We start from the raw sequence: 27,107 nt of genomic DNA, 5'->3' as shown, positions 1-27,107 counted from the left end.
AAAACATCATGCCATGTCTAACAATCTTGGTTATAAGAAATCCACAGTTGTTACCTTGTATATTTCCACCTTTTTTTCAATGTGCCTTATTAGCTGAAGAGTGTGAATGCTCCTGTATTTTCGAAATATATTACGGGTATAATTAAGTATTCTTAATAACCCCCCCCCCCTAAAAAGAAAAGCCAGAATATATAGTGATATGTCCAATGACCCACCAGGTTGTCAGAACCGAACGTCCAAAATATCGAAGTGAATTGCTACATATTATGCAGCCAATGAATCGTGTAGACACAAGAATAGTTATACAGAGGGTTTCAAATCATTGCAGCCAAGATGTATGTCTACATCTGGGTTCTAGAGCTTTCAAACACACGAAAGAAAAGATATTAAGGCTTTTAAGAAGAAACAAGACATTTTTTTCTAAGACCTTTGATAATGTGGATTTGACTATTGGCATGGAATACACTGTGTGATACTCTAAATACCTAAGACTGTATACGACAAACAGATCTTAAAGAACCTGTAGTGTATATGGTTCCCCTGTGTGATATGGCCATGAAAACAGGTCTTAAAGTAAAGTAAGTAATCAGCCATATCGACAATTGATTATAAATTCCCACAACCACTATAAATAATATCATGACTTCTTTTTTTTATAGAATTTAATTCATATTTTTTTCATAACTAATTATTAAAAAGAATAACTTTCGTATCCATGGTCAATATTCAAGGCTATTCTCCATAGTCATGCTAAAATCTTTGTAATGGGCTATTTCAATTCAATTAGGTTTTGTATCTTCTTGCTCTCTATCCTATGTAGAAATATTTTTGTTTCACGAATAGCCTACTTGCATTTTGCAGACTGTAATAATTTTTGAAATTACATTCATTCTCAACAGTTTAAAAAGAATCATGCTTTAATTATAAAAGAATTCCAAGAGTTATAACCTTATCAAATTTAGCTTTATAATAGAATATATTCGAACTTATTAAACAATATATCCCATTAATAATGGTTTTACTGGAGCAACATTTCCAATATTTGGATTTTTACTCTGAATAGACTCGAATATTCTTTTCATAAACTCAGTACAAGAAATAAAGAAAAAAATCTATGAATAGCCTAGGATTAAAGACGATCTAGGCAAAAACTCTTAGCATTTTTTTTTGTCTTTTCATCCGTATTTTATTTTAAGGAAAGCCATCAACCAAACTATAAGAAGATAAAATAACCGTTAGTTCTACGCACTCCTAATCATCTTAATGTTAACGGTTAACAATAAATGACATGTCGTGTAAGAATATAAAGCTGTTGTGGAATTTGTATATTACAATATTATATATTTTTCTCCTTTTTGTTACACCTTTGTTTTCAAAGGTAACGAGTTTTTAAATATTTTATTCTGGCAACACTGCAGTGACATCATGCTACTCTTTGCCCACCAGTATTAGTTTAAATTTTTCATTACCTACGTAGTAATATATAAGGGTTTAATTAAATTTGCTCATAAATGGAGTCAAATTGGGCATCTGAAATTGTCATACATAGCTTAATTAAGTTTAAGTGTTTACAAAAAAAAAGTTATTTCCACTTTTCAATCTCTATGATTACCCATAATTCCGCGCGTCAGTGTTTACTAAAGTTTGAAATTGAAATCGACTGCTAGACTGCTCAACACATCGTTAGACTTTGTGTTGTTAAATATATACTGTGCTTAGTGACTATATACCGCTTTCTTATATTATATAAGAATATAACATGATTATTCAAGATGTGAACTTTAAGTTTAGACCATAGTTTATATAGTTCCAGAGCTCTTTGCAACCAAAGATTATTGATTACCAGTGGTCTAGTGGTCGACTGTAAGCAATTCGAAGAACCTTTTCCATTCTTAATGAGACTTGCAAATTATTATTAGTGTGACGTAATAGTATACATAATGCCGGAAGAAACAGCCAAAGAAGTCATCCTTAAGTGTGTAAGTATGATCGTTGTATTTCCGTTAATCAGGTTGCTTGTTGGTATAATTTACCGGTACCAAGAGCTACGATAGATTAACTCCAATGATAATCCTAAGCGAACCGAGCTGCGCCAATGGTAATCCTAGGCGAACCAAAGCTTGTTAATCCCAAGGTGTAGCAGATTATCGGGCATCTATGATAGGATAAAGCAATAGTTTAGGCAAGTTCATCGCATACCTTGTTTAACTTGGGTGAGGTAGTGTCAAGCCAAACAGCTAACATATGGTTATATAACATGATTTTTATAATTGAGGTAATGAGCAGGTTAGGACACCATCCCCGGAGGGTAGTGTTTAGATTTGAGGACAGTTTACCAATATCCCACTTCCACCCTGTAATAACTAATGTAAAATAAGGGGCTCATTGCTTCTGGTTGAAACCTCGGACAAGGATCCTGCCCGACTGATTATTCTGGGTAGTTTGTAGCGCTACGGCCAAGCGTCCTAATTTGCTTATTATCGCTCCGACTGTTATCTTGTATAGAATAAAAACGTTTGGAAATGGTCTACGGATCTTAAATATGTGCTTAAACGCACACTTTTATGTTTTTTGCCGAAAACCCTAAATTACCTGAAAATTTGTGGCTCGAGTTCTTACTCCGGCCACGAATCTTCTCGCTCCCGTAGTAGGTAAGGGCGAAGCCTCCTTGGGTAAGGGTACGGCTTTTAGCATAGGTTAGGTGGGTTTTATAAGTTAGCTTCTCCCGCCAAAATCGTTTTTAGAACGACGGCCACAGTTCAGAATATTCCAGTTTTCTCCGAACTCGATTTTAGAATGACGGCCACAGTCCACCCCACTTTATAATATTCCCATTTTCTATGAATGAAAACGGATCTGGCCGTCACCCTACAAAGGCTCCATTATTCTTAAATTAGATTTTACATTAAATTTTTTTTTAACCTCTAATTACAACATTTGCTTCATACAACAGACATGTCCCAGGATGTATAGCATTTTGAAATCTTGTTATATAAATGTAAGGTGGGTGGCAGGAGGGTTCAGCCTTTCTAGAATTGAAGGACACAGCCCCCAAAGTCTGATTAGGTGGAGGTAGTTTAAGCTACGACATATCTCATTGATTTCAGGGTAAAGTTTTACTGTATTACAGATTCTCATTTTGAACAGAAAATATATGTTTTCCTGTTGTAAATGACGTAATTTGACTGAATTTGACCTTCATTTCAACCACTAACAAACAGAATAACCAGTTCGACTAACTTTAAGTAGCCGTACTGGTTGTTGCTGTTGAAATGAAGGTGAAAACCGGTTAAATCACATAACTTACTACAGGAAAAAATATATTTTCTGTTAAAATGTTTAATTATGGGTATTGTTCCAATTCGGGATCGCTTCCCTCACCAGAACACAAAAACATCAAAAGATAATGTTGAGCTACGCACGCTAGCATTAGCAATGTTACGCTAACGTTAGCACTGTTACAATAACATTAGCAACACTATATATAAAGGTTCTTGTTTTGCCACTGGCTCGCTTACGCTCGCAGGAAAATAAAACATCAAACTCGTATGTACCGGCAAGCGGTAATGTTGAGCTGCGCACGCTAACATTAGCAATGTTACTCTAACATGTAATGTTACGCTAACATTAGCAACGCTAAATATAATGGTTCTTGTTCCGCCACTGGCTCGCTTACGCTCGCAGGAAAATGAAACATCAAGCTCGTATGCACTGGCAAGCGGTGATATTGAGCTGCGCACGCTAACAAAATAGTAAAACTAACACATTGAAATTAAAGAAATTAATGACTTACTTTTATGACCGTGACGACGAAACTTGTGGGTCACCCGGGTGTTTTGACTGTGAGTCTGTGACGTCTTAACTTCGTCTTAGTTTAGTACTGGACTTGAACACTGTAAACATTGGGCTATTACATTACGAGATTTAAGAAAATTATCAACATTGGAATTCACCAAAATACTTTAAAGTATGGATTACTACAGTCGTTACAATTTTCTAAAGCTTCCATTGTAAAATACGCAAAAAGACGTCACTTGAACTAACAAAGACCTGACTTGGACAAAGGTTTCCACGGAAAAGGGTTTGTTGGAAGGGGGGGGGGGTAGAGAAATATTAGCTCCCCTGTGCAAACTTTCCATACGCATGGGTTCGTGATTGGTTAACGGAAAAGCAACGGAGTCTAGAGTAAACATGAATGAACCAGAATGGGAAACTTGTCGAGAGCAAGTATTTATGTGAAATCTGGGCGTGACAAGGTAATAACAAAATGTATAAAAGTAATAAAGCAAGATAATATTGAGTGTATGATAAATAATATTTAATGGGAATATAAAATGAGGTGATTTTATAAGGTATCGGATAATAAAACGAGTAATACTGGGGTCAAACGTAATATGTATACGAGGGTATTACATAAAAGGGATAGTATAGTTGTGCTGGTTCCGTTCCGTTGTTGGGCGGAGGGATTCGCCTTTCCATCGGCACCTCCTTGGTTTTCTTCTTTATTCTAATTCTTTTATTTTCTTCTCTCTTTTTTTCCACATTTGATAAATACATTCTTTTCTTTTCTCTATTCCTTCTTTCTTGAACATCACGTTTCCTATTATCTTCTTCTTTTCTTCTTCATACGGTTGTTGCAATTCCACTATTTTTCTTCTTTCATCGCTGGTTGAAGTCATATACTTGAATAAAGCGGGTGAAGTCGAATAGATAAATTTGACGGCTAGCGAAGAAGAAATCCTATTGGTGGAGGAGGAGTCTATGCGCAGGGAGGAGAGGTTTTTGCGCAGAAGGTCGAAACCTGCTGTGCACAAACGAACGAACGAGAGCGACTACAACTGACAAGTAGAATGACAAAAAATAAATGAAAAACGCTGCTAATGTTAGCATGTTACGCTAACATTGCCAATGTTAAATTGCGCAGCTCAATATTACCGTATTTTTTCATGAGACATAGCCTTTGCAACAGCGCCTCCAAAGTTTATCCTCTTACTGTATATGGTTTTGTCTTTTCCTCCGTTTATTATACATCCAAGAAGGGAATGTATAGAGAAGAAAAGGCTTGTTTCACCATTATATACCGTTTCCCCAGTATGTTTTCCCCACTCAAAATCCCGAGTTCCCACTGGGGATCCCCCATTATTGTAGGATATAGATATATATATATTTCTGAAACTATTCATTTGCGACGGGAACGAGTGTCATTTTCGAAGAGAGCGGATTTTTTTCTATAGAAAGAAGTAGTTTTTTTTCTTAGGTTACATTGCCCTGTAATACAGTACAATAATACCGATTTCAGAACTACTTGGGCACTATTTTGAATGTAGTCTGTTGTCATAAAAAGCAGGATTGAAAATCTCGTATTCTTTGTAGTTGGTTGAGACGGACCGTGTCAGTAATTAAAATGTCAATAAATATTAACTATAGAACAATACTGTATTCCTATTGAAGAAGATGAAAAGTGGATTAGATTTTGTTAGGCTTCTACCCACCGCTTTTATTATAAATTATATTTTTCTTGGGTAAAACGTAAAAACATAACACTTCTACTCAAGAACACTACTTGGCATAAGGTTCCTCACTTAAGCTGTAGCCTTACCTACTTGTCTACTGGGGCTATGGCCCTCCTTTGACTGCTTACCTTAAGACCAAGTCACAACTCTGTTTGCATCCCAACTGGCTTAGCTCCCGTTAAGGTAACACTAAATCAAAATATATTGTAATTCGTAAAACTAGCTTCATAATATTGTATTTCAGACAAAGACATAAACATTTTCCCCATAAAGAAAATCAAATTGATAAGTAATAAGAAAGTTTATGCCTGCCCTAACCAAGTTCATACACCCCAATTATTTTTTCATATTTTGTAAGCAATGAATTTCCTATAGTTTTTCCAATCAATTATTCATATTTTCATCTTTATGATGTATAATGACATTGTAAAGAGAATGTCTTTTTCTTGTATATACAGTATTAAAGGAATGAAGCTTTTATTTTTAGAACTAAATTTACTGGAAAGTGTAGCCAAATATCATTAAGTGTGTACATGTTTGCATGATATTCATTATCATTAGTGTTGAGGTTTGGATTTTATTGTCTTTTATGTTATGCTTGGTCAATAAGTTTTCATTATAATTAACGTAACACATCTTTATTCAGGGAGATCTTTGGCATCTAAGCAAAAAACCAAATGAGTCATCAGAATCCTAACATCAGGCTGTGAAATTAAATTCTGTCTGTTGACATCATTTAAGCTCTTGAAAAATGTTTTCAATTCACATGCATAATCTCAGGAAAATTGGACTGGTTGACCAGTAGAAACTTGACTTCATAATTTCCTTTCAAATGGGAAGTTTCAATAATCAGTTGATGGAATACATAGTAATAACCTAACTAGCCATCTCCTTTTTTTATCCAGATGAAGAAAAATATGGATAGCAACCTGCAAAGTGTATTTATATCTTTATTTGACAATGATTTTAAGGTCTGCTATATCTCATGAGAAACCTGCAACCAATTGCTTAGTTATACAGTATATGATATTGTATTTTATCTCTGGGTACAAAGAAAAATCAATTTTTAAATAATTCATGTACAAATTTGAATACATACTGCGCTTATGCAGATTGTAGTAGGAAATGCAAAAATTTCTCGAGGATATAAATGGAAACCTCATTATGACAAGGTCTCAAATTGAATTCCTTATAAGTCATTTGTTCCGTAACCGAAATAAAAACCACGCTATTTACATAGGGTTTACTTTCGGCGTAGATGAAATGACGAGCCATTAGATTTTAACGAGGGTTAAATTACCCCCTCGCTGGTTAGCACGGGGGTAGGGGAGGGGTAGCTAGCTATCCCTCCCCCCCCACACACCGGTGAGCTGCCTCACTTCACTTTTGGCTGGGATGATGTACAGACGTTTCTGTCCCGTCCTCGCATATTTGACAGCCTTAATCTGTTTTTCTTTTTCTTTCAGTGTGTGTTTGTGTTTGAAGTTGGCCTCTACCTTTTTTCTTCCCATCATGCGGAAATGCCCTGGACTTCCCGACCGCCCCTGTGGAACATTCATGTCGGCGGTCGAGACAGACCCTCACACCCTTTGCCCGCAGTGTCGAGGTCAACGGTGTGAAAGCGATAATGTTTGTATGGAATGTCAGGAGTGGCCTACCTCCCAGTGGGAGAGGTTTGCCTGGCGGCGTAAGAAGAGTTCTAAGCGAGACCGTTCTCCCTCAGGGACTGCCCTGGGGAAGGAAGGCTCCAAGGACTCTTCTTCCGTTGCCCGAAACTCCTCCGAAGCTCCCACTCGTTTGTTTCCCAAACTCGGGGTGTGGGAGAGGGCGTTGCCTCCCATAGCGAGGCAGCTCCCCCTCCTACTCCGGGGGAGGATATTATTGATTTTGTTGATTACGACCAGACTGTGTCTAACAATGATCTTTTCCAGCTGGGCTTCCTTGGGGCTTAAGGGCTCACCCTCCAAGGAAGCCCTGTTTGATCTGATCCAGTTGGGGGCAGCTGTCCAACAGTTGCCGGTAATACCAGAGGTAGACCCTCTGGCTATTGTCGACATTGTTGTGGCAGAGGCGTCCGACGGGTCGGGTCAAACCCCTGCTGCTACTGTTGCGGATGTTGCTGAAGGCCCAGGTTCCCCCTCTGAACATCCTTCGAGGGGGAAGCTGGGTCCAACGGTCTCTCCTGCGAGTGTTGCTCCCCCTTGGGGGAGTGCACTAACAGAGACTCCTCCTCGGAGGACCGACGACGGTGATACCCTGCCTCGAGGTCGTCTTCGCCGTAAGGCTCGCCCTCCTCTTCGTCGCCGAGGCCTTCCTTCTCCTTACAAGGGAGTTAAGAGGCGCCTCCTCTTCGGGTCGTCATCCTCGTTGTCCCCTGTGAAGGACTCTTCTCGTCAGGAGCAGACCGTAGCAGTAACTCCATTGGACCTCTCCGCAGATCGTTCGCGATCTCCTGTGCCTGCCAGATCTTCCTTGCCTACGCAAGCACCGGTCCCTTCGGGGCAGAAGGGCTTATCCCACAATGTGGGTAAGTCCCTTCCGCGCCAGGTTTCACCTGTGCGCCCTTCAGTAGCGCGCAAGCGCCACCGCTCTCCTGATTGCCAGCGTTCTCCTGCGCGCCAGTGCTCTCCTGCTGTAGAGTCTCCTGACTCTCCTCGCCGGCGCTCTCCTGCTTGCCACCGCTCTCCTGCTCCCCAGCGTTCACCTGCTCGCCAGTGCTCTCCTGCTCGCCAGCGCCCTCCTGCGAGCAATCGCTCTGCGGCAGATGAGTTGTCAGACTCCTCGCCAACGCGCCGCTGTTCGCCAGCGCTCTCCTGCTCGTCAGCCCTCTCCTGATCTCCAGCGCTCTCCTGCTCACCAGCGCGCGCACTTCAGCCCCTGCTGCGCGCCCTGCGCGTCAACAGTCTCCTGAGCGCCGTCAACCTCCTGCTCGTCAGCACACTACTGCGCGCCCAGCACGCCAGCGTTCGCCCGCGCGCCCACGATCTTTGGATCTGGGCGCAGGCTAGGACATTGTTCCATTGCCTCGCCAGCATTCCCCTGCGCGTCGACCGCCGCCTGCGCTCCAGTCTCCTGCGCGCACATCCAAAGTGCATGCGCGCCCACGAGTCAACTCCTGAACCCGCCCACGAGACTTAACCTTTGAGCACATCAGCGCCCCCTGGCCCTGTGCCTCAGTTGGCTGCTTCTCTCCGCGCCACGGCGCGCCATCCTATGCGTCGGCGATCTCCTACGCGCCCGCGCGATCCTTCGCCTGCGCACGAACGCTCGCCACAGGGCTCCGACTCGCCCACGCGCCAACTCACCTGTGCGCAGTCGGTTGCCCGCGTGTCCAACGCGCCATCGCTCGCCAACGCGCCATCTCTCGCCTAGGCTCCATCGTTCGCCTACACGCCATCATTCTCGTGATCGCCAGCAATTACCCAGGCACTCGCGCTCACCTGTGCATTCAAGCACACCCTCACCTGCGCGCCTGCATCCGTGCGCCAACGGTCGCCCACGCGCGACCCAGCGATTCTGCTATCGCCCGAGCGCCAGCGCGACCCAGCGATTCTGCCATCGCGCGAACCAGCAATTCTGCCATCGCGCGAACCAGCAATTCTGCCATCGCGCGAACCAGCAATTCTGCCATCGCGCGAACCAGCAATTCTGCCATCGCGCGAACCAGCAATTCTACCATCGCGCGAACCAGCAATTCTACCATCGCGCGAACCAGCAATTCTACCATCGCGCGAACCAGCAATTCTACCATCGCGCGACCCCCAGCGCGATTCCCGCTGGGTTTCGCAGTGCGCCCAGCCTTGCGAGGTACCGGGGCTGCGTACTTCCAGATCGTCCTCGCGATCACCATCGCGGAAGTGCCGAGCACGCGCCCAAGAGCAGGAAGAGTCATCGGAGAGGTCCAGACAACATTCTTCTTCCCTTTCTTCTTTTCAGGCAGGCCTTGTAGTATCCACTCCTAAGGATCAACCAATCCCCTTCCCTCCAGTGGGGATCGCTGACACTGCGTCAGTCAGCCGCCAGCCTTGGTTTGGTTCCCTGATGAAAGCGGTGGTGCAGGCTATGAAGCCAGCCCTCGCTGATCTGGGACTGAAACCAAAGGCTCCCTCGCCCCCACTGAAGAGAAGGAGAGGAGTGGATTTCGCGGTGACTTCTCCCAGGGTTAAGCTGGCTCCCAAGACGTCCGTCGGGAAGGCCCCTTCCCCCTCGCAGGCGTTTTCTCCTTCTCCTGTGGACGAACCTTTCCCTTCCTCGGGAGAATCCAGTGAGGTGAGACACTCTCCCACGGCACCAATGGGAGGAACCCCACCTCAAGGAAGAGAAACGTCTCGCGTAGGAGGGACCTTCCAGACCTCTTTGATGGAGTCCTGTATCCCTCCCAGGAGGGAGCCCAAGGACTCAAAGACGTTGCCCAAATCATCGTCGAGGTTTCGTCCAGAGCCAACTTTTCCCCGGGAGAACGTCCGCGTGTCCCCCCATGAAGAGCCAATGGTGACAGGAGACTTAGCTGCCAGTCCACAAGGAGGAGAGCAGCGCGAGTCGGAGCACGCCTTCTGGCAGGTCCTTGGTCTAATGAGGCAACTCAATAGTTTCAAGGATCCCGAGACTGTTCCTCGCAAAGGCAAGGATACGGTCCTGGACCAGGTTTATGGCATTCAGAAGCCTCCCAAGACCAGTGCAGCCCTGCCCTGGTCCCAGGGGGTGAAGAGCGCCAGGGACAAGGTCGAGGGCCAGCTTTCCGAGCTCGCCTCCTCCAGCCGTTCTTCTGCCGGGAACAAGCTCCTCCCACCTCCTCGCGTGCAGCAGAGGAGGTACTTCGAGTTCATGGACGAGCCTTGTTTAGCTCTTCCCCTCCACCACTCCGTGGAAGAGCTCACCAGGGGTCTCTCTTTAGAGAAACTCAACGCCCGGCAGGTGACATTCTCGGCGTCGGAGATCCTGAGCCAAGAGAAGGTCGCGAATTGTCCCATGCAGGCCACTTCATGGCTGGATGTCTGGCTAGGGTCTCTGGGCATCCTATTGCGCTCTGAGGACTTGTCCAAGGAGACCAATAGGAAGGCCCTGGAGACCTTCCTCCTCTCGGGCACGCGCTCCATCGAGTTTTTAGTTCACCAGGTCACTAACCTGTGGGCTAACTCGATTCTCAGGCGTCGTGATGCGGTGACCAAGAGGTTCCACCCGAAGGTCCCCGCTATGGATGTCAGCAAGCTCAGACATTCCTCCATCCTTGGAGGAAACTTGTTTGAGCCCAAGGACGTAGAACGGACAGCTGAGAGGTGGAGGAAGACGTGTCACGATTCATTCCTCCAGAAGGCCCTTGCATCTCGGCCTTACAAACCTCCAGCTCCTCAACAACAACAGCAGCCTCGCAGGACACCGGAGCAGGCTCCGGCAGCTAAGACCAAGGTGTCTAAACCGCAGCCCTTTCCTGTCAAAGACAAGAAGGGCGGAAAGTCCTCCAGGGGAGGCAAAAATCCTAGAAGGAGCGGCCGAGGCCGCAAACGCTAGGATTGACAATCCCCCTGCGTGTCCACCTGTGGGGGGATGCCTACAAAGTTGCGTGCTCAGGTGGCAGCAACTCGGGGCCGATTCCTGGACGGTCTCTGTGATCGGACAAGGATATCGCGTCCCGTTCATATCATCTCAACCTCCCCTGACAGCGAATCCAGTGTCGTTGAGCTCCTATGCCACGGGATCGGCAAAGGGGCTAGCCCTTCGGGCAGAAGTCGAGACCATGCTCAAGAAGGATGCTCTCCAGGAGGTCGTGGACGGTTCCCCATGCTTCTTCAGTCGACTCTTTCTTGTAAAGAAGGCGTCTGGAGGCTGGAGACCTGTCATCGACCTCTCAGCCCTAAACAAGTTTGTCAAGCAAACTTCGTTCAGCATGGAGACAGCAGACACGATCAGACTTATAGTGAGACTGCAAGACTTCATGTGCACACTGGATCTGAAGGACGCGTACTTCCAGATCCCAATCCATCCGTCTTCCAGGAAGTACCTACGATTCAGCCTAGACAACAAGATCTACCAGTTCAAGGTGCTGTATTTCGGTCTCTCCACAGCACCTCAGGTGTTCACCAGAGTGTTCGTACTGATATCTTCGTGGGCGCACAGGAACGGCATCCGTCTCCTCCGTTTTCTGGACGAATGGCTGATCCTGGCAGACTCGGAGTCGACCCTTCTTCGACACCGAGACAGGCTTCTGAGAATTTGCCAAGATCTAGGGATCATGGTAAATCACGAGAAGTCCTCTCTGCTCTCAACACAACGACTGGTATATCTAGGTATGATATTAGACACCGAACTCCACAGAGCCTTTCCATCAGATGACAGGATAGCAAGGCTGAGGAGGGTTGCAAAGCCTTTCCTTTCCTCAGTCGAGAAGATCTTCCAGCCCAATCTTGGTTACGTCTCTTAGGTCACCTAGCCTCCTTGGCCCGTCTGGTTCCCAACGGCCGCCTCAGGATGAGATCCCTGCAGTGGCGGCTCAAGTCCCGGTGGGATCAAGACATCGATTTCCCGGACTTCCTGGTTTTGATAGGACCTGCGGAACGGACGGACCTGCAATGGTGGCTGACCGACGACAACCTTCGAAAGGGAGTGGATCTTCTCGTCCTTCCCCCGAATTTGATGCTGTTTTCGGACGCATCAAAAGAAGGTTGGAGGGCCCACGTTCTGAACCAGAGGGCTTCAGGCCTATGGTCAGAATCAGAAAAGTGCCTCCACATCAACCTGCTAGAGCTGAAGGCCGTTTTCCTGGCCCTTCAACAGTTCCAACAGACCCTGGCGGGCCACTCTGTGGTGGTGATGAGCGACAACACCACAGTAGTGGCTTATATCAACAAGCAGGGAGGTACCTTTTCACAACAGCTATCCCATCTTGCAGTAGAGATACTGAGATGGACCGAAGTCCACTCGATACGTCTATTAGCTCGCTTCATTCCTGGCAAAAGGAATGTGCTCGCCGACAATCTGACCAGAGCTTCGCAGATAGTGATTACCGAGTGGTCTTTGGATCCTCAGGTAGCCAACAAAGTTCTGACTTTGTGGGGTTCCCCGACAGTGGACCTGTTCGCGACAGCCTTGAATTTCAAGCTGCCGCTGTACTGCTCCCCAGTCCCGGACCCCAAAGCACTCTGGCAAGATGCCTTCCAACAACGGTGGGACAACATCGACGTCTACGCCTTCCCACCGTTCTGTCTGATGAGAAGGGTGCTCAACAAGACCAGACTATCGGTCAACCTGTCGATGACCTTAATAGCTCCGCTATGGCATCATGCAGAGTGGTTCCCGGACCTTCTGCAGCTCCTGACGCAACCCTCGAGAGAGCTTCCCCCACGACACGAGCTACTCAGACAACCACATTGCAACATCTTCCACAAAGCCGTAGCATCGCTTCGGCTTCACGCCTGGAGACTATCCAGCGTCTCCTCACTGACAGAGGCTTTTCGCAATAAGTTGCGGAAAGGAGGTCTCGACACCTGCGAAAGTCATCCGCAGGTGTCTACCAGGCGAAGTGGAGAGTCTTCTGTGGTTGGTGTCGTGGGAGGGGTATCTCTCCCCTCGATGCCTCTATTCCAGCAATAGCGGAGTTTCTCGTTTATTTGCGGGAGGAAATGCGCCTTTCGGTCTCGGCGGTGAAAGGCTATCGCTCAGCCTTAAGCCTTGCCTTCAGGCGGAAAGGAATAGACATTTCCTACTCGCTGGAACTTTCCTTACTCATACGAAGCTACGAGCTTACCTGCCCTCAGTCGGAAGTGAGACCGCCTCCTTGGAACGTGGTTCGGGTCCTCAGGGCTCTGAAGAGACCCCCTTTCGAACCATTACGCCAGGCCTCTGACCAACACCTGACTTGGAAGACGGTATTCCTGCTCGCTCTGGCTTCGGCCAAGCAAGTCAGTGAACTTCATGGTCTCTCATACGACATCGCCCATTCTAGGGGATGGGGGAGGTAACGTTCAGGTTCGTCCCTGAGTTTGTTGCCAAGACTCAGAACCCTGGAGTGCCGGACCCACGGTTCGACTCCTTCAGGGTTGTGAGTCTCCGTTCCGTAACAGATGACCCGGATCATCTGCTACTCTGCCCAGTAAGAAGTCTGAGACGTTATCTGAAGAGAACAACTGCAGTCCGTCCCCGCGTGCAAGCCCTGTTTGTGAGCACGGGAAGGACGAAGAGGAGGGTCACCAAGAATACCATCTCATCCTGGATTCGACGAACCATACATCATGCCTTGAATCCAGACCCTCCTCCGTCACGTCGCCCTAGGGCACATGATGTCAGGGGCATCGCCACATCCCTGGCCTTCAAGAGAAACTTCTCTGTGACGCAGGTGCTACAAGCTGGAGTCTGGAAGCGTCAGACGACCTTCACAGCCCACTACCTGCAGGACGTGACCCACAGGAGCCTCGATACTTTTTTTATCGGCCCTGTGGTGGCTGCACAACAGCTGGTCTAATCTCAGGCTCCTTAATGGACAAGTAGCAGAAGGTTGAGGGCACTGTTACCCGGTTTTAGTCTGCGTGAATGAAAGAGTGTCTGGCCCTTACTTCTTTCTTCATCCTCCCCTCTCTTGGGGAATGCAGCATCCTGGGTCTCCATAGCTGACCTCAAACCTCTGCAGGTAAACCATGTTTCCTTGTGTTCCTAGTATTAAGTATAATACTGTCGCGTCCCCCATACCCTGACGAGGTGGTATGGGGACGTCCTATCCTAGAATTCCATATAAAGGACTTCAGGTCAACTTCCTAGGACGAGTCACAATTCATCTCTCCACACACAACTTATGTAGGCTGCTCGTTTCTTGCGTAGCAAGAAACTTGCGAGGCGCAGGGACTCTTTTTTTCTCGAAGTGCTGCGCACTCGGATTCTGAGTCCCCGGGTAAGCCAAAGCCAGTAAGGCTGGGGACTTTCCACCCTGCCTAAGGGTAAGTCACCCTATGTAAATAGCGTGGTTTGTATTTCGGTTACGGAACAAATGACAAATTCGGAGATAATTTGCATTTTTCCTAACCATACAAACCTTAGCTATTTACACATATTTGCCCGCCAGCCCTGTCCCCCAAGACAAGTCCTACCTCTGAGTGAAGTGAGGCAGCTCACCGGTGTGTGTGTGTGTGTGTGGGGAGGGGGGGGGATAGCTAGCTACCCCTCCCCTACCCCCGTGCTAACTAGCGCTGGGGTAGTTTAACCCTCGTTAAAATCTAATGGCTCGTCATTTCAGCTACGCCGAAAGTAAACCCTATGTAAATAGCTAAGGTTTGTATGGTTAGGAAAAATACAAATTATCTCCGAATTTGTCATTTTTAATGACCCAATGTTAGTTAACTCAAACTGAATCACCAGAAATGTTTTATAAGTTGCCATGGAAAAGGAAGATTTTAGAAAAGAGATGTGTAATGCAATATTATAAGCACCAGTTTGTTCTGTCACTACATATAAACCAACGTTATTTATTGGGGTATTACTTTTGGTGAAGCTGAAAGACGAGCCATAGATTTTTAGCGAGGGTTAACCACCTGCCCGCTAGTTAGCAGGGAGGGTGGGGGTAGTAACTACCCCTCTCACTCACACCTGGGCTGTGAGCCTTACTTTGCTTTTGGCTCGGGTAGATTTCGGTTGTAACTGCTCTTTCCCTCGCCATTTGTGACTTTCCATTAGGTAGTAGGTTGGCCAGGGCACCAGCCGCCCGTTGAGATACTACCACTAGAGAGGTATTGGATCCTTTGACTGGCCAGACAGTAATGCACTGGATCCCTCTCTCTGGTCACGGCTTATTTTTTCTTTGCCTACACTTACACAGAATAGTCTGGCCTATTCTTTACATATTCTCGTCTTTCCTCATACACCTGACAACAATGAGATACTTAACACTTCTTCACCCAAGGGGTTAATTACTGTACTGCAATTTGTTCAGAGTACTTTCATCTTGGTAAGGGTAGAAGAGACTCTTTAGCTATGGTAAGCAGGTCTTCTAGGAGGACACTCCAAAATTAAACCATTGTTCTCTAGTCTTGGATAGTGCCATAGCCTCTGTACCATGGTCTTCCACTGTCTTGGGTTAGAGTTCTCTTGCTTGAGGGTACACTCGGGCACACTATTCTATCTTATTGTTATTATTATTTTTTATTTCTTTATTTCTTTTTTTTTTTCCTTCCTTCCTCTTGTTATTTTGAAATGGTGTGTTGGGCAGGCTTTATAGAAGGGCCATGGATGCCTGGTGGTTTATCAAGAGGTTGTCTTTTCCTTTTTCAGATTCTTTTTCTTCTCAAAACCATCCTTACTCTCCTCCCTTCAGTTGAAGTGGCTATCCTGGAGGGTATTTAGCCTTGGATGGTGTATCTGCTCCTCCATGTTGACCAGTTTTTCCGACTTTTTACTATAGTCTATGGGTATTATCAATCACTTTTTTTTCACAATTCTGTACATATTGTTTTTGTTATAATTCTTGTTAATCTAGTTTTTAAGTATGATGTCTCTTTTTTTTATTTCTATTAATTCTTATGCTGTCTGGAGACATTGAGCGAAGTCCAGGACCAGTACGTCCTAGATTTCGTCAATGTCGTCTTCTGTATTGCAATATTCGTGGTCTTCATGCAAATATCCAAGACCTTACAGTTGCATTCAGACAGTATGATATTCTTTTGTGCTCAGAAACTTTGGTTTCTAATATGAGGCACTCATCTGAGTTCCTTATAACTGGTTTTAAGAAGCCAATAATTAGGACCGAGTACCCTGCTTCTCATAAGTCCTGCTATCAATGTGGATGTCATGAGATTCAGGTAATAAAAGTTTGTGGCAGGCATAACAACTTTTATTTGTGTTCGATCTACCGGAATCCAGACATGGATGATTCTATCTTCGATTGTCTTCTTACCATTATGGCTAAGATACAAAAAGATGATAGAAAGGCTTCTTTTGTCTTTGTTGGTGATTTTAATGCTCACCATAGGGAGTGGTTAAATTCTATCTCTCCGACCGATCGCCATGGCTTAAGAGCTTTAGACTTTGCCTCTGAATCAGGCTGTGAGCAAATCATAAATGAAGCTACTCACAGGTCTGGTAATTGCTTGGACCTCGTATACACGGACTCCCCTGGCGTTATAACTAGTAAGGTTGGTTCTCCAGTCGGGACATCTGATCATGCCTTGATTTCATTAGTAGTGAATGTGTGTCAGATTGCCTTACCTTTGTGTAAGACACTTGTAGTGAAGACTGAGCAGCCTGTCCTTGATATATCATACTCTTGTAAAATTTATATGAAATCCCAAGGAGACTGGAATGGGATTTTGTATGATCTTTTGTGCTTGAATTGGTCACAATTATATAGTAGTGTAGATCCTGTTGTCCCTTTGAATGAGAATCTAGTCAACATAATTGATAGGCGTATCCCTTCTCGTGTGCTAAGGTACCGAGTGAAGGAGCAGGAGGCCTATCACCTTTGGAAGGGTAACAGATCAGATTTGACCTGGAACAACTATACTCAGCTTCGAGCTTTTGCTTAGAGACTTTATGCCTCAACTGAAAAGGAATACAATTTAACAATAAAAGAAACCCTTTCTGGTACAACTCAGGAACATAAATGGTGGTCTACCCTTAAATCTGCACTCTTTGGTGTAGATGCAACAGTTCCTCCTTTACTTAAACCAGATAGCTCAGTCACTCACTGTCCAAAGGAAAAGGCAACCCTTTTGGCTGATGTTTTTGACAGTAAACAGAGTAATGAAAAACTTGAACTTCCTCATTCCTGTTTTTGATCTCGTGAGATTAAAGCTCTGTTGATGGACCTTGATGCGTATGGAGGTGTAGACCCAAATGATATTTTTCCTTTGTTTTTATAAAGACAGCAGATTTCTTAGCTTCAAAGTTATGTTATTTTGTGCAAGTTAGCAAGAAGAGGAGCTTTTAGCACTTGTTGGAGAATTGGTAATGTTACTCCTCTATGTAAATGTGTTTGTGGTAGCTCAAGTCCCACTGATTACCCCCCAATTTCCATAACTCCCATATTATCTAAAGTTTTTGAACGTCTTCTGGCAAAACGTCTTAATAGGTTTGCTGAAGGTAATCACCTACTCCCTAGTTTGCAATTTGGTTTTCGTAAAGGCCTTTGAGCATGTGATGCCCTTCTTACAATCTCCAATGCTGTACAGAAATCCCTTGATTGTGGTCAGGAAGTTCGTATGATTGGCCTTGATTTTAGTGCTGCCTTTGACCGTGTTAATCATGAAGCCCTTGTTTTCAAACTGAAACAGTTGGGAGTGGGTGGGTCGTTTCTTAGCATTATTATTGATTTTTTAAGTAATAGATCTCAAAGAGTTGTTGATGGTCACCATAGTGAGTATAGGAATGTGATATCCGGTGTTCCACAGGGTAGTGTTCTTGGCCCATTACTTTTCATACCATATACACATGACATGTGGTTTGGCCTAGAAAACAAGCTTGTTGCATATGCAGCTGATACTACTCTCTTTGCATCAGTTTCATCCCCAGAATGTAGATCTGGGGTTGGTGAATCCCTTAATAGAGATTTAGCTAAAATTAGCGCATGGTGCAAATTATGGGGTATGAAGTTGAATCCTAACAAAACTCAAAGTATGATTGTAAGTAGGTCAAGGACGGTGGCTCCTCAACATCCGGATCTTAGTATTGATAATGTTTCTTTAAATTTGTATGACTTTTAAAATTTTAGGTGTGATTCTCGACAGCAAATTTACTTTTGAGAAACACATTAGGTCTGTGTCTTCTTCAATTGCACAAAAAATTGGCTTATTGAGAAAGTCTTACAAGATTTTCGGTGATCAATCTATTCTGAAGAAGTGTTTTAATTCTTTCATTCTACCTTGTTTTGAGTATTGTTCTCCTGTCTGGTGTTCAGCTGCTGATTTTCATCTTAATTTGTTGGACAGAAACTTACGGTCTATTAAATTTCTTATTCCTGATTTAGATATTAATCTTTGGCACCGTCGTTCAATTAGTTCATTATGCATGTTGCATAAGATTTTTCATAACTCTGACCATCCTTTACATTCAGATCTCCCTGGACAATTCTATCCTGTTCGTAATATTAGGCAGGCAGTTAATTCAAATAGCCAGGCCTTCTCCATCATAAGTCTCAATACTATACAGTATTCTAGAAGTTTTATTCCAGCTGTTACCAAGTTGTGAAATGATCATCCTAATCGGGTAGTTGAATCAGTAGAATTTCAAAAGTTCAAAGTTGGAGCAAATGTTTTTATGTTGTCCAGGCTGACTTGAGTCTTTTTATTGTTTATATATGATATATCTGTTTTTGACGTTGTTAATAGTTTATATAGGACATTTCTGTTTTGACGCTGTTACTGTTTTTAGAATGAGATACTGTATTGTTAATTTATTCTCATCATTTATTTATTTCCTTATTTCCTTTCCTCACTGGGCTATTTTTCCCTGTTGGAGCCCTTGGTTTTATAGCATCTTGCTTTTCCAAGTAGGGTTTTAGCTTGGCTAGTAATAATGATAATCCATTATTATTGCCTGAAATAATCAGTCTTCATTCCAGGTCTCTGGACCCACTCCTTCACTTCTCTCCAGAGCCATTTTATATTTTGGGTATGGATGGTTGGGTCTTGGGGGTCAACGAAATGTTCCTTGGTGAGTCTTAAGCTGTATACCAGGCGAACTGGTCCATCTTTTGTGGTTGTTGTCGTGGACCTGGTATCGCTCCGCTCTGTACCACTATCCCAACGATGGCTTTTAGATTGAATGGAGTTAACATTTCCTCTTCGACGTAATCGTCTCTCATACGCTGTTTCAAGTGCACTTGGCCGTAGTCAGACCTCCTCCTTGGAATGTAGTTCACATTGAGTGCTACGTTCTCTGAAAGGACCGCCTTACAAACTGGTAAGTCAGTCATCAGACTGTGACTTGACCTTGAAAACAATTTTTCTGTTAGCCCTGGCCTCAAAATCCAGCTGTAGCAGGTTTGAGATTAGCGCCTTTTCGGATTGAGAGCATCTGTTCTGTAACAGATGATCCAGATTGACTGTTACTATGCCCTGTGAGGGCACAGAGGAAGTATCTTAGACGAACTGCCTGAGCTCACCCTCAGGTCAATATGCTCTTCGTGAGGATAGGGAAATAACCAGAAGCGGGCGTACAGGAACCTAGATCTCTTTTTGTTAGGTCCTGTGGTAGCTGGACAAAACATGGTCACAAACTCCTTGGCTCCCTTGTAGGATAAGTAGCAGTCGGTTGAAGGCAGATGTTACCCGATAGTAAGCCTAGAATGAATGTACAAGTTATTAGCCTTTTCATAGTTCATTCTCCCCTTTCAGCAACCAAGAAACTCTGCAAACTAACCTCCCTGGACTGCAGGTGGGTGCCATTGTCCCTTGTGTAACCTGATATAGTATACGTACAGTATATATATATGTCCCCCAACCTCCATGTGAGGTGGAGTCGGGCAATGTCTAGGTTATATGTGGGGTTTAGCTTAGTTCTTACACCTTCGCGCAGCTTGCCCGTCCCTTTAACTCGAGTTACTGAGATGACAGGGTGCCTCTAAACAGCCTGTGCAAAGCACAGAGTAGCACCACGGGTCAGTCGCTATCCAGTTGGGATTTTTTGGACTTCCACCCACCTAAGGACATGTCTCCATTGTAAAAAGCGTGAAGGTTTGTATTTAGTGCTGGAACAAATGAGGAATTTGGAAATGATTGGAATTTGCCTAAATTTTCAAACCTGGAGCTCTACACATACTGGTCCGCCATCACCTTTCCCCAGGAATTCCTGCCGCAATTGCAAAGTGACGTTCAGTTAGTAGTGGTGGTGTGAGCTGGTTGGTTGGTCTACCCATTCCCCCACTTCTCTTCTGCTAACTAGAAAAGGGTAGTTATAACTCATGTAAAAGTCTTACTGCTAGTTTCAGCTGTCGCTGAAATATATCTCCACTTTTAAAAAGTGCCAGGTTTGTATAGTTAGGAAATATGCAAATTATTTCCAAATTTGTCATTTTCAATATTAAACTTACCCGATAATCATGTAGCTGTCAACTCCGTTGCCCGACAGAATTCTACGGGAGGGATACGCCAGCTATCACTATACTAGAAGGGGGTGTACTCACCAGCGCCACCTGTGGCCAGGTACTGCAGTACTTCTTGTTGACACCACCTCACTTTTTCCTCTGTCGTGCTTCCGGCAAGACATTCTGGGATACGCTTATGATCTTGGAGTATTATTCACGGCTTTTGGTGAAGTATTTCTCTCAGATTTCGGCTGTCGCTTTACTGGAAAACTTCTATATTAGCTTAGATAGCTTTTATTTAGTTCTGATTAATGGTTAACGATCTTTTTGCTTGATTTGGAATCCCCCTTGGCTAACTCTTTGATTCAAGATGTCTGACATTTCACAAGCCCCACCCCATAGACGATGTAGGTCTTGTAATAGGCGTATTCCGAAGGCCTCGGTAGATCCTCACACCGCTTGTTCTGACTGTAGGGAAAGACCCTGTCAGTTAGAAGATCGATGTGAGGAATGCGCCGGACTTTCGGAACTTGAATTTGTCCGATTCTTGAAATATTCAACCAAGTTAGAGAGAGAGAGAGTTAGGAGGAGTTCTTCTCGCTCTTCACTTTTTTCCTCACCTCATGATCCCCTACCTTTTCCTCCCCCTGTAGTGGCTACCCCCGAACCTACTATTTGCCCTCAACCTGATATGTCTGTTGTTTTGCGTGCCATTCAGGCTTTAGGTGACAAAGTGGAATCGGTGGTTAGTGATCATAAGTCTCTTATGGCCGAAGTCAAGGAACTTAAGGTCAAAAGTGCAGTGGGAGGTAATAGTGCCAGTGCTGTGACAAGTGCTAGTGTCAGTGCAGTGCCAAGTGCTAGTGTCAGTGTCAGTGTGGTGCGTGAGGGTACTTCTGTGCGTGCCAGTCGTCCTCCCAGTCCGGGACCTCTTGCAAGCTCCCAAGCCCAGGGGAGAAGCAATGTCGAAGGGCAAAAGGGTTCGGCAGGCCTTGATCGGCGCACAGAAGTATCCTCGGTGGTTGCGGGCGGGTCTTACAGAGACCGTCACTCCCACCCGCAGACGATTGAGCCCGTCTTTTACTCGTCTGCTGAAGAATTGTCAGGGAGAAAACGCTGGACTCAGGTCTCAAGACCTCTCAAACGCAAAGTCCAGACCTCAAGAGCTCTACAACCTGGCTGCAGTCATTGGATTAGCTCTTGACTCTCCGCAGTCATCAGGTGACTGCACACCTCCTAAGAGGGGTAAGGTGCTGCCGCAACAGACCTCATCATCTGTTAAGGCTTTGCCTCAGCAGACCTTAGTGTCTGCCGACCCCAAGTTGACTTTACTGCAGTCCATGCAGTCACAGCTTGCGGTCTTAATGCGTGAGTGTCAGGCTGAGAAGGTTACACCTCCTCCTGCGATCGCTCCGCCTAACCGCAGTCCAGTCTGCCAGGCGTACGATGTTGAGGCTCCTCAGGATACCTTACCGCGTACTGAGTTGCCAGTTTCCAGCGGTGTGCAGCAACCTCCGCCTTCCTTAAGGCAACCTCAGCAATGGGAACAGGAAGCTTATGCCTTACTTCCTCCGCTTCCGCTTGCGGTTCCACCAGTGAGGCAACACTCTCTTGAGGTACGACAACCTCTTCCATCCATGAGGCAGACACCTCAGCTCTCGCTGCAGCGACCTCAACCCTCCTCAAGGCGAGAGCCTCAACACCTTAGCCTTGCGCCTCAGGAACCTCAACTCGCGAGACAAGAACTGCGTTCTGCGCAGCCGCTACCTCAACTCTCGCAGCTCACACCTCAGGAACCTCAACTCGTTCCTCAGGAACCTGCTACTGCGCATCCGCAACCATTACAACAAGCGCAACTCTTGAGTCAAGACACTCATGCCAGGAGTCAGCCTCCTCAACCCATGCGCCTACCTTCCGCTACTCTTTTTGACCAGCCTTTGCAGCCTGAACCTCAGGTTTTAACTCATCAACAGAGACTTGAGGATGAAACCACAAGCGTTTTTGCACCCGCTTGTTCAGATTCTGCTGTTCAGCATACCACTGTTCCATTACCTCTCACTTCGCTACACTCTGGTGATGAGGTTTCTGATGAGGAAGCTGCGCACCTGGATCCCTCATCAGACGTGGAAGAATCCAAGTCTTCTCCTCCTCCTATTGACTTTCGTAAGGTCCTGGCTCTTTTCAGAGAGGTATACCCGGACCATTTTGTCTCTGCTATCCCCCGCTCTCCGCCATCTGAGTTTTCGCTGGGCATGCAGCCTGTCAAGTCAACATATACTAAGCTCGTCTTTGCAAGGTCCTCTAAGAGAGCTTTAAGAATTTTAGGGGAGTGGTTGCAGTCTAAGCAGCAACTAGGGAAGACTGCCTTTATGTTCCCACCGACTAAGCTCACTTCTAAAGCGGGCGTATGGTATGCCACAGGAGAGGAACCAGGCTTGGGAGTACCTGCCTCTGCCCAGGCTGACTTCTCAAGTTTGGTCGACTCTCCTCGTAGAACAGCAATGAGGCGCTCTAAGGTTTGCTGGACCTTCTCCGATCTAGACCACTTACTAAAGGGTGTATTTCGTGCCTTTGAGATGTTCAATTTTCTAGACTGGTGCCTGGGGGCCCTTAGCAAGAAGACCTCCCCTGCGGACAAAGACTCGGCCATGCTTTTAATGTCCTGCATGGATAAAGCTATTAGGGATGGATCTGGCGAGCTTGCTTCAATGTTTGTGTCAGGAGTTCTTAAGAAAAGGGAGCAACTTTGTACCTTCCTTTCTTCCAGCATCACACCTTGTCAAAGGTCTCAACTCCTTTTCGCTCCGCTTTCTAAGTTCTTGTTTCCCGAAGAACTTATCAAGGACTTGTCTGCGGCCATGATTCAGAAAGACACTCATGATCTTGTGGCCTCTTCAGCTCGTAAGACTAAGGTTGCTCCCTCAGTCCCCAGGACTTACCGCACCCCAGTGGCTGATACGCCTGCTACGAGGTTTATTCCGCCCTTTCGTGGTAGAGCCCCCAGCCGAGGAAGCTCCCGTCCAGACTCTTCCAGGAGCAAGTCTAGGAAAGGTTCCAAGACTTCTAAAGGCAAACACTGACTCTCCTCCTCTCCAGACAGCAGTAGGAGCCAGACTCAAGATCTTCTGGCAAGCTTGGGAAAAGAGAGGTGCAGACGCCCAGTCTGTCAGGTGGCTGAGGGAGGGTTACAGGATACCATTCTGCCGCAAACCCCCTCTGACCACTTCTCCCATCAACCTCTCTCCCAACTACAAGGAAAAGGACAAGAGGCTAGCGTTGCACCAGGAGGTGTCGCTCCTGTTACAGAAGAAGGCAGTGGTTATAGTCCGGGACCATCAATCCCCGGTCTTCTACAACCGTCTCTTTCTGGTGGCCAAGAAGACAGGAGGTTGGAGACCGGTGCTGGACGTCAGCGCGCTCAATGCTTATGTCACCAAGCAGACGTTCACTATGGAGACGACGAAGTCGGTCCTAGCAGCGGTCAGGCAGGAGGACTGGATGGTTTCGTTGGATCTGAAAGACGCATACTTTCACGTTCCTATTCATCCAGACTCCCAACCTTTCCTGAGATTCGTTTTTGGAAAGGTTGTGTACCAATTCCAAGCCCTGTGTTTTGGCCTAAGCACAGCTCCTATGGTGTTTACGCTTCTGATGAGGAATATTGCAAAATTCCTCCACTTATCCGACATCAGAGCCTCCCTTTACTTAGACGACTGGCTGTTGAGAGCCTCCACGAGTCGTCGCTGTCTGGAGAGTCTCAACTGGACTTTGGACTTGATCAAGGAACTGGGTCTGTTAGTCAACTTCGAAAAGTCCCAGCTCATTCCCTCCCAATCCATTGTTTACCTGGGAATGGAGATTCGGAGTCAGGATTTTCGGGCTTTTCCATCGGCCCCAAGGATAAGCCAAGCCCTAGATTGCATCCTGAGCATGCTGAAGAGGAGCAGTTGCTCGGTGAGACAGTGGATGAGTCTCACAGGGACCCTGTCATCGTTAGCCCTGTTCGTCGAGTTAGGGAGACTCCACCTCCGCCCTCTTCAATTCCATCTAGCAGCTCATTGGGACAAGGATTTGACGCTCGAAGCAGTCTCTATCCCGGTCACCAAAGAGATGAAGACCACTCTCTTGTGGTGGAAGACCAACCTCCTTCTCAAGGAGGGCCTATCGTTAGCGATTCAGACCCCCAATCTTCATCTCTTCTCGGATGCATCAGACTCGGGCTGGGGCGCGACCTTGAACGGACAGGAATGCTCGGGAACGTGGAACAAGGAACAGGTAACGCTCCACATCAACTGCAAGGAGCTCCTGGCAGTTCATTTGGCCCTATTGAACTTCAAGTCCCTCCTGCTAGGCAAGGTGGTGGAGGTGAACTCCGACAACACCACAGCCTTGGCTTACATCTCCAAGCAGGGAGGGACCCATTCGAGGAACCTGTACGAGATCGCAAGGGACCTCCTCATTTGGTCAAGAAGTCTAAACCTCACCCTAGTAACGAGGTTCATTCAGGGCAACATGAACGTCTCAGCAGATCGCCTAAGCAGAAAAGATCAGGTCATCCCCACGGAATGGACCCTTCACAAGAGCGTGTGCAACAGAATTTGGACCTTGTGGGGTCAGCCTACAATAGATCTGTTTGCCACCTCCATGACCAAGAGGCTTCCTTTGTACTGTTCCCCAGTTTCAGACCCAGCAGCAGTTCATGTGGATGCTTTTCTGCTGAATTGGTCCCATCTCGACCTTTACGCATTCCCACCGTTCAAGATCATCAACAGAGTCATTCAAAAGTTCATCTCGCACGAAGGGACACGGCTGACGCTGGTTGCTCCCCTTTGGCCTGCAAGAGAATGGTTCACGGAGGTACTACAATGGCTGGTCGACGTCCCCAGGACTCTTCCTCTAAGAGTGGACCTTCTACGTCAACCTCACGTAGACAAGTTGCACCCAAACCTCCACGCTCTTCGGCTGACTGCCTTCAGACTGTCGAAAGATTCGCTAGAGCTAGAGGCTTTTCGAAGGAGGCAGCCAGTGCGATTGCCAGAGCAAGGAGGGTATCCACTCGTAGAGTCTACCAATCCAAGTGGGAAGTCTTCCGGAACTGGTGTAGAGCCAATGCAGTTTCATCTACCAATACCTCTGTAACCCAAATAGCTGACTTCCTATTACATCTAAGGAATAAGAGATCCCTTTCGGCTCCTACGATTAAAGGGTACAGGAGTATGTTGGCTTCAGTTCTCCGCCACAGAGGTTTGGACCTTTCTTCCAACAAGGCCCTTCAAGACATCCTTAAGTCTTTTGAGACTTCTAAAGAACGTCGTTTACCCACTCCAGGCTGGAATCTAGACGTAGTCTTAAGGTTCCTTATGTCGCCTAGGTTCGAACCTCTCCAGTCAGCTTCCTTCAAGGACCTTACCCTCAAGACTCTTTTCCTCGTCTGCCTTGCAACAGCTAAAAGAGTCAGTGAGGTTCATGCCTTCAGCAAGAACATTGGGTTCACATCCGAATCTGCAACATGTTCTTTACAGCTCGGATTTTTAGCTAAGAATGAACTTCCTTCACGTCCTTGGCCTAGATCGTTTGAAATTCCTAGCCTTTCCAACATGGTAGGTAACGAGCTAGAAAGAGTTCTTTGCCCTGTCAGAGCTCTGAAATATTATCTTAATAGGTCAAAACCTATACGAGGACAGTCAGAAGCCTTATGGTGTGCAATCAAGAAACCTTCGATGCCCATGTCCAAAAACGGGGTTTCGTATTATATAAGGCTTCTGATTAGAGAAGCCCATTCTCACATGAAGGAGGAAGACCTTGCTTTGCTGAAGGTAAGGACCCACGAAGTGAGAGCCGTAGCCACTTCGATGGCCTTTAATAAGAACCGTTCTCTGCAGAGCATAATGGATTCAACTTACTGGAGGAGCAAGTCAGTGTTTGCATCATTTTATCTTAAAGATGTCCAGTCTCTTTACGAGAACTGCTACACCCTGGGACCATTCGTAGCAGCGAGTGCAGTAGTAGGTGAGGGCTCAGCCACTACATTCCCTTAATCCCATAACCTTTTTAACCTTTCTCTTGAATGCTTTTATTGTTGTTTTTTATGGTTGTTACGGTAGGCTAAGAAGCCTTCCGCATCCTTTTGATTTGGCGGGTGGTCAATTCATTCTTGAGAAGCGCCTGGGTTAGAGGTTGTGTAGAGGTCCTTTAGTAGGGGTTGCAGCCCTATATACTTTAGCACCTTTGAGTTGATTCAGCCTCCTAAGAGGAACGCTGCGCTCAGTAAGGAAGACGAACTTAATAAAGGCAGAGTAACGGTTCAAGTCGACTTCCTTACCAGGTACTTATTATTTCATTGTTATTCTGAAATAACTGATTATATGAAATACGGGATACTTAGCTATCCTTTAGTCATGTACACTGGTTTTCACCCACCCCCCTGGGTGTGAATCAGCTACATGATTATCGGGTAAGTTTAATATTGAAAAATGTTATTTTCATTAGTAAAATAAATTTTTGAATATACTTACCCGATAATCATGATTTAATTGACCCGCCCTTCCTCCCCATAGAGAACCAGTGGACCGAGGAAAAAGTGAGGTGGTGTCAAC

General features: G+C 45.9%; 1 protein-coding gene across 3 annotated transcripts in view; it reads left to right on the top strand.

Moving 5' to 3' along the window:
- Positions 1-1,619: 1,619 nt before the first annotated feature.
- LOC137627638 (uncharacterized) overlaps positions 1,620-27,107 on the top strand; it is a 208,874-nt gene continuing 183,386 nt past the window's right edge. For all 3 annotated transcript variants that reach the window (XM_068358774.1, XM_068358772.1, XM_068358773.1), the window contains exon 1: positions 1,620-1,979. In XM_068358774.1, the coding sequence (XP_068214875.1) occupies positions 1,941-1,979 (39 nt within the window). In that variant the 5' untranslated portion in view covers positions 1,620-1,940. The remainder of the gene's footprint in view (positions 1,980-27,107) is intronic.

This window comes from Palaemon carinicauda, chromosome 35 (genome assembly GCF_036898095.1).
Source record: "Palaemon carinicauda isolate YSFRI2023 chromosome 35, ASM3689809v2, whole genome shotgun sequence".
Lineage (NCBI taxonomy): Eukaryota > Metazoa > Arthropoda > Malacostraca > Decapoda > Palaemonidae > Palaemon > Palaemon carinicauda.
Note: the sequence above shows the minus strand (reverse complement) of the source record. Positions and strands in the feature narration are given on the sequence as shown.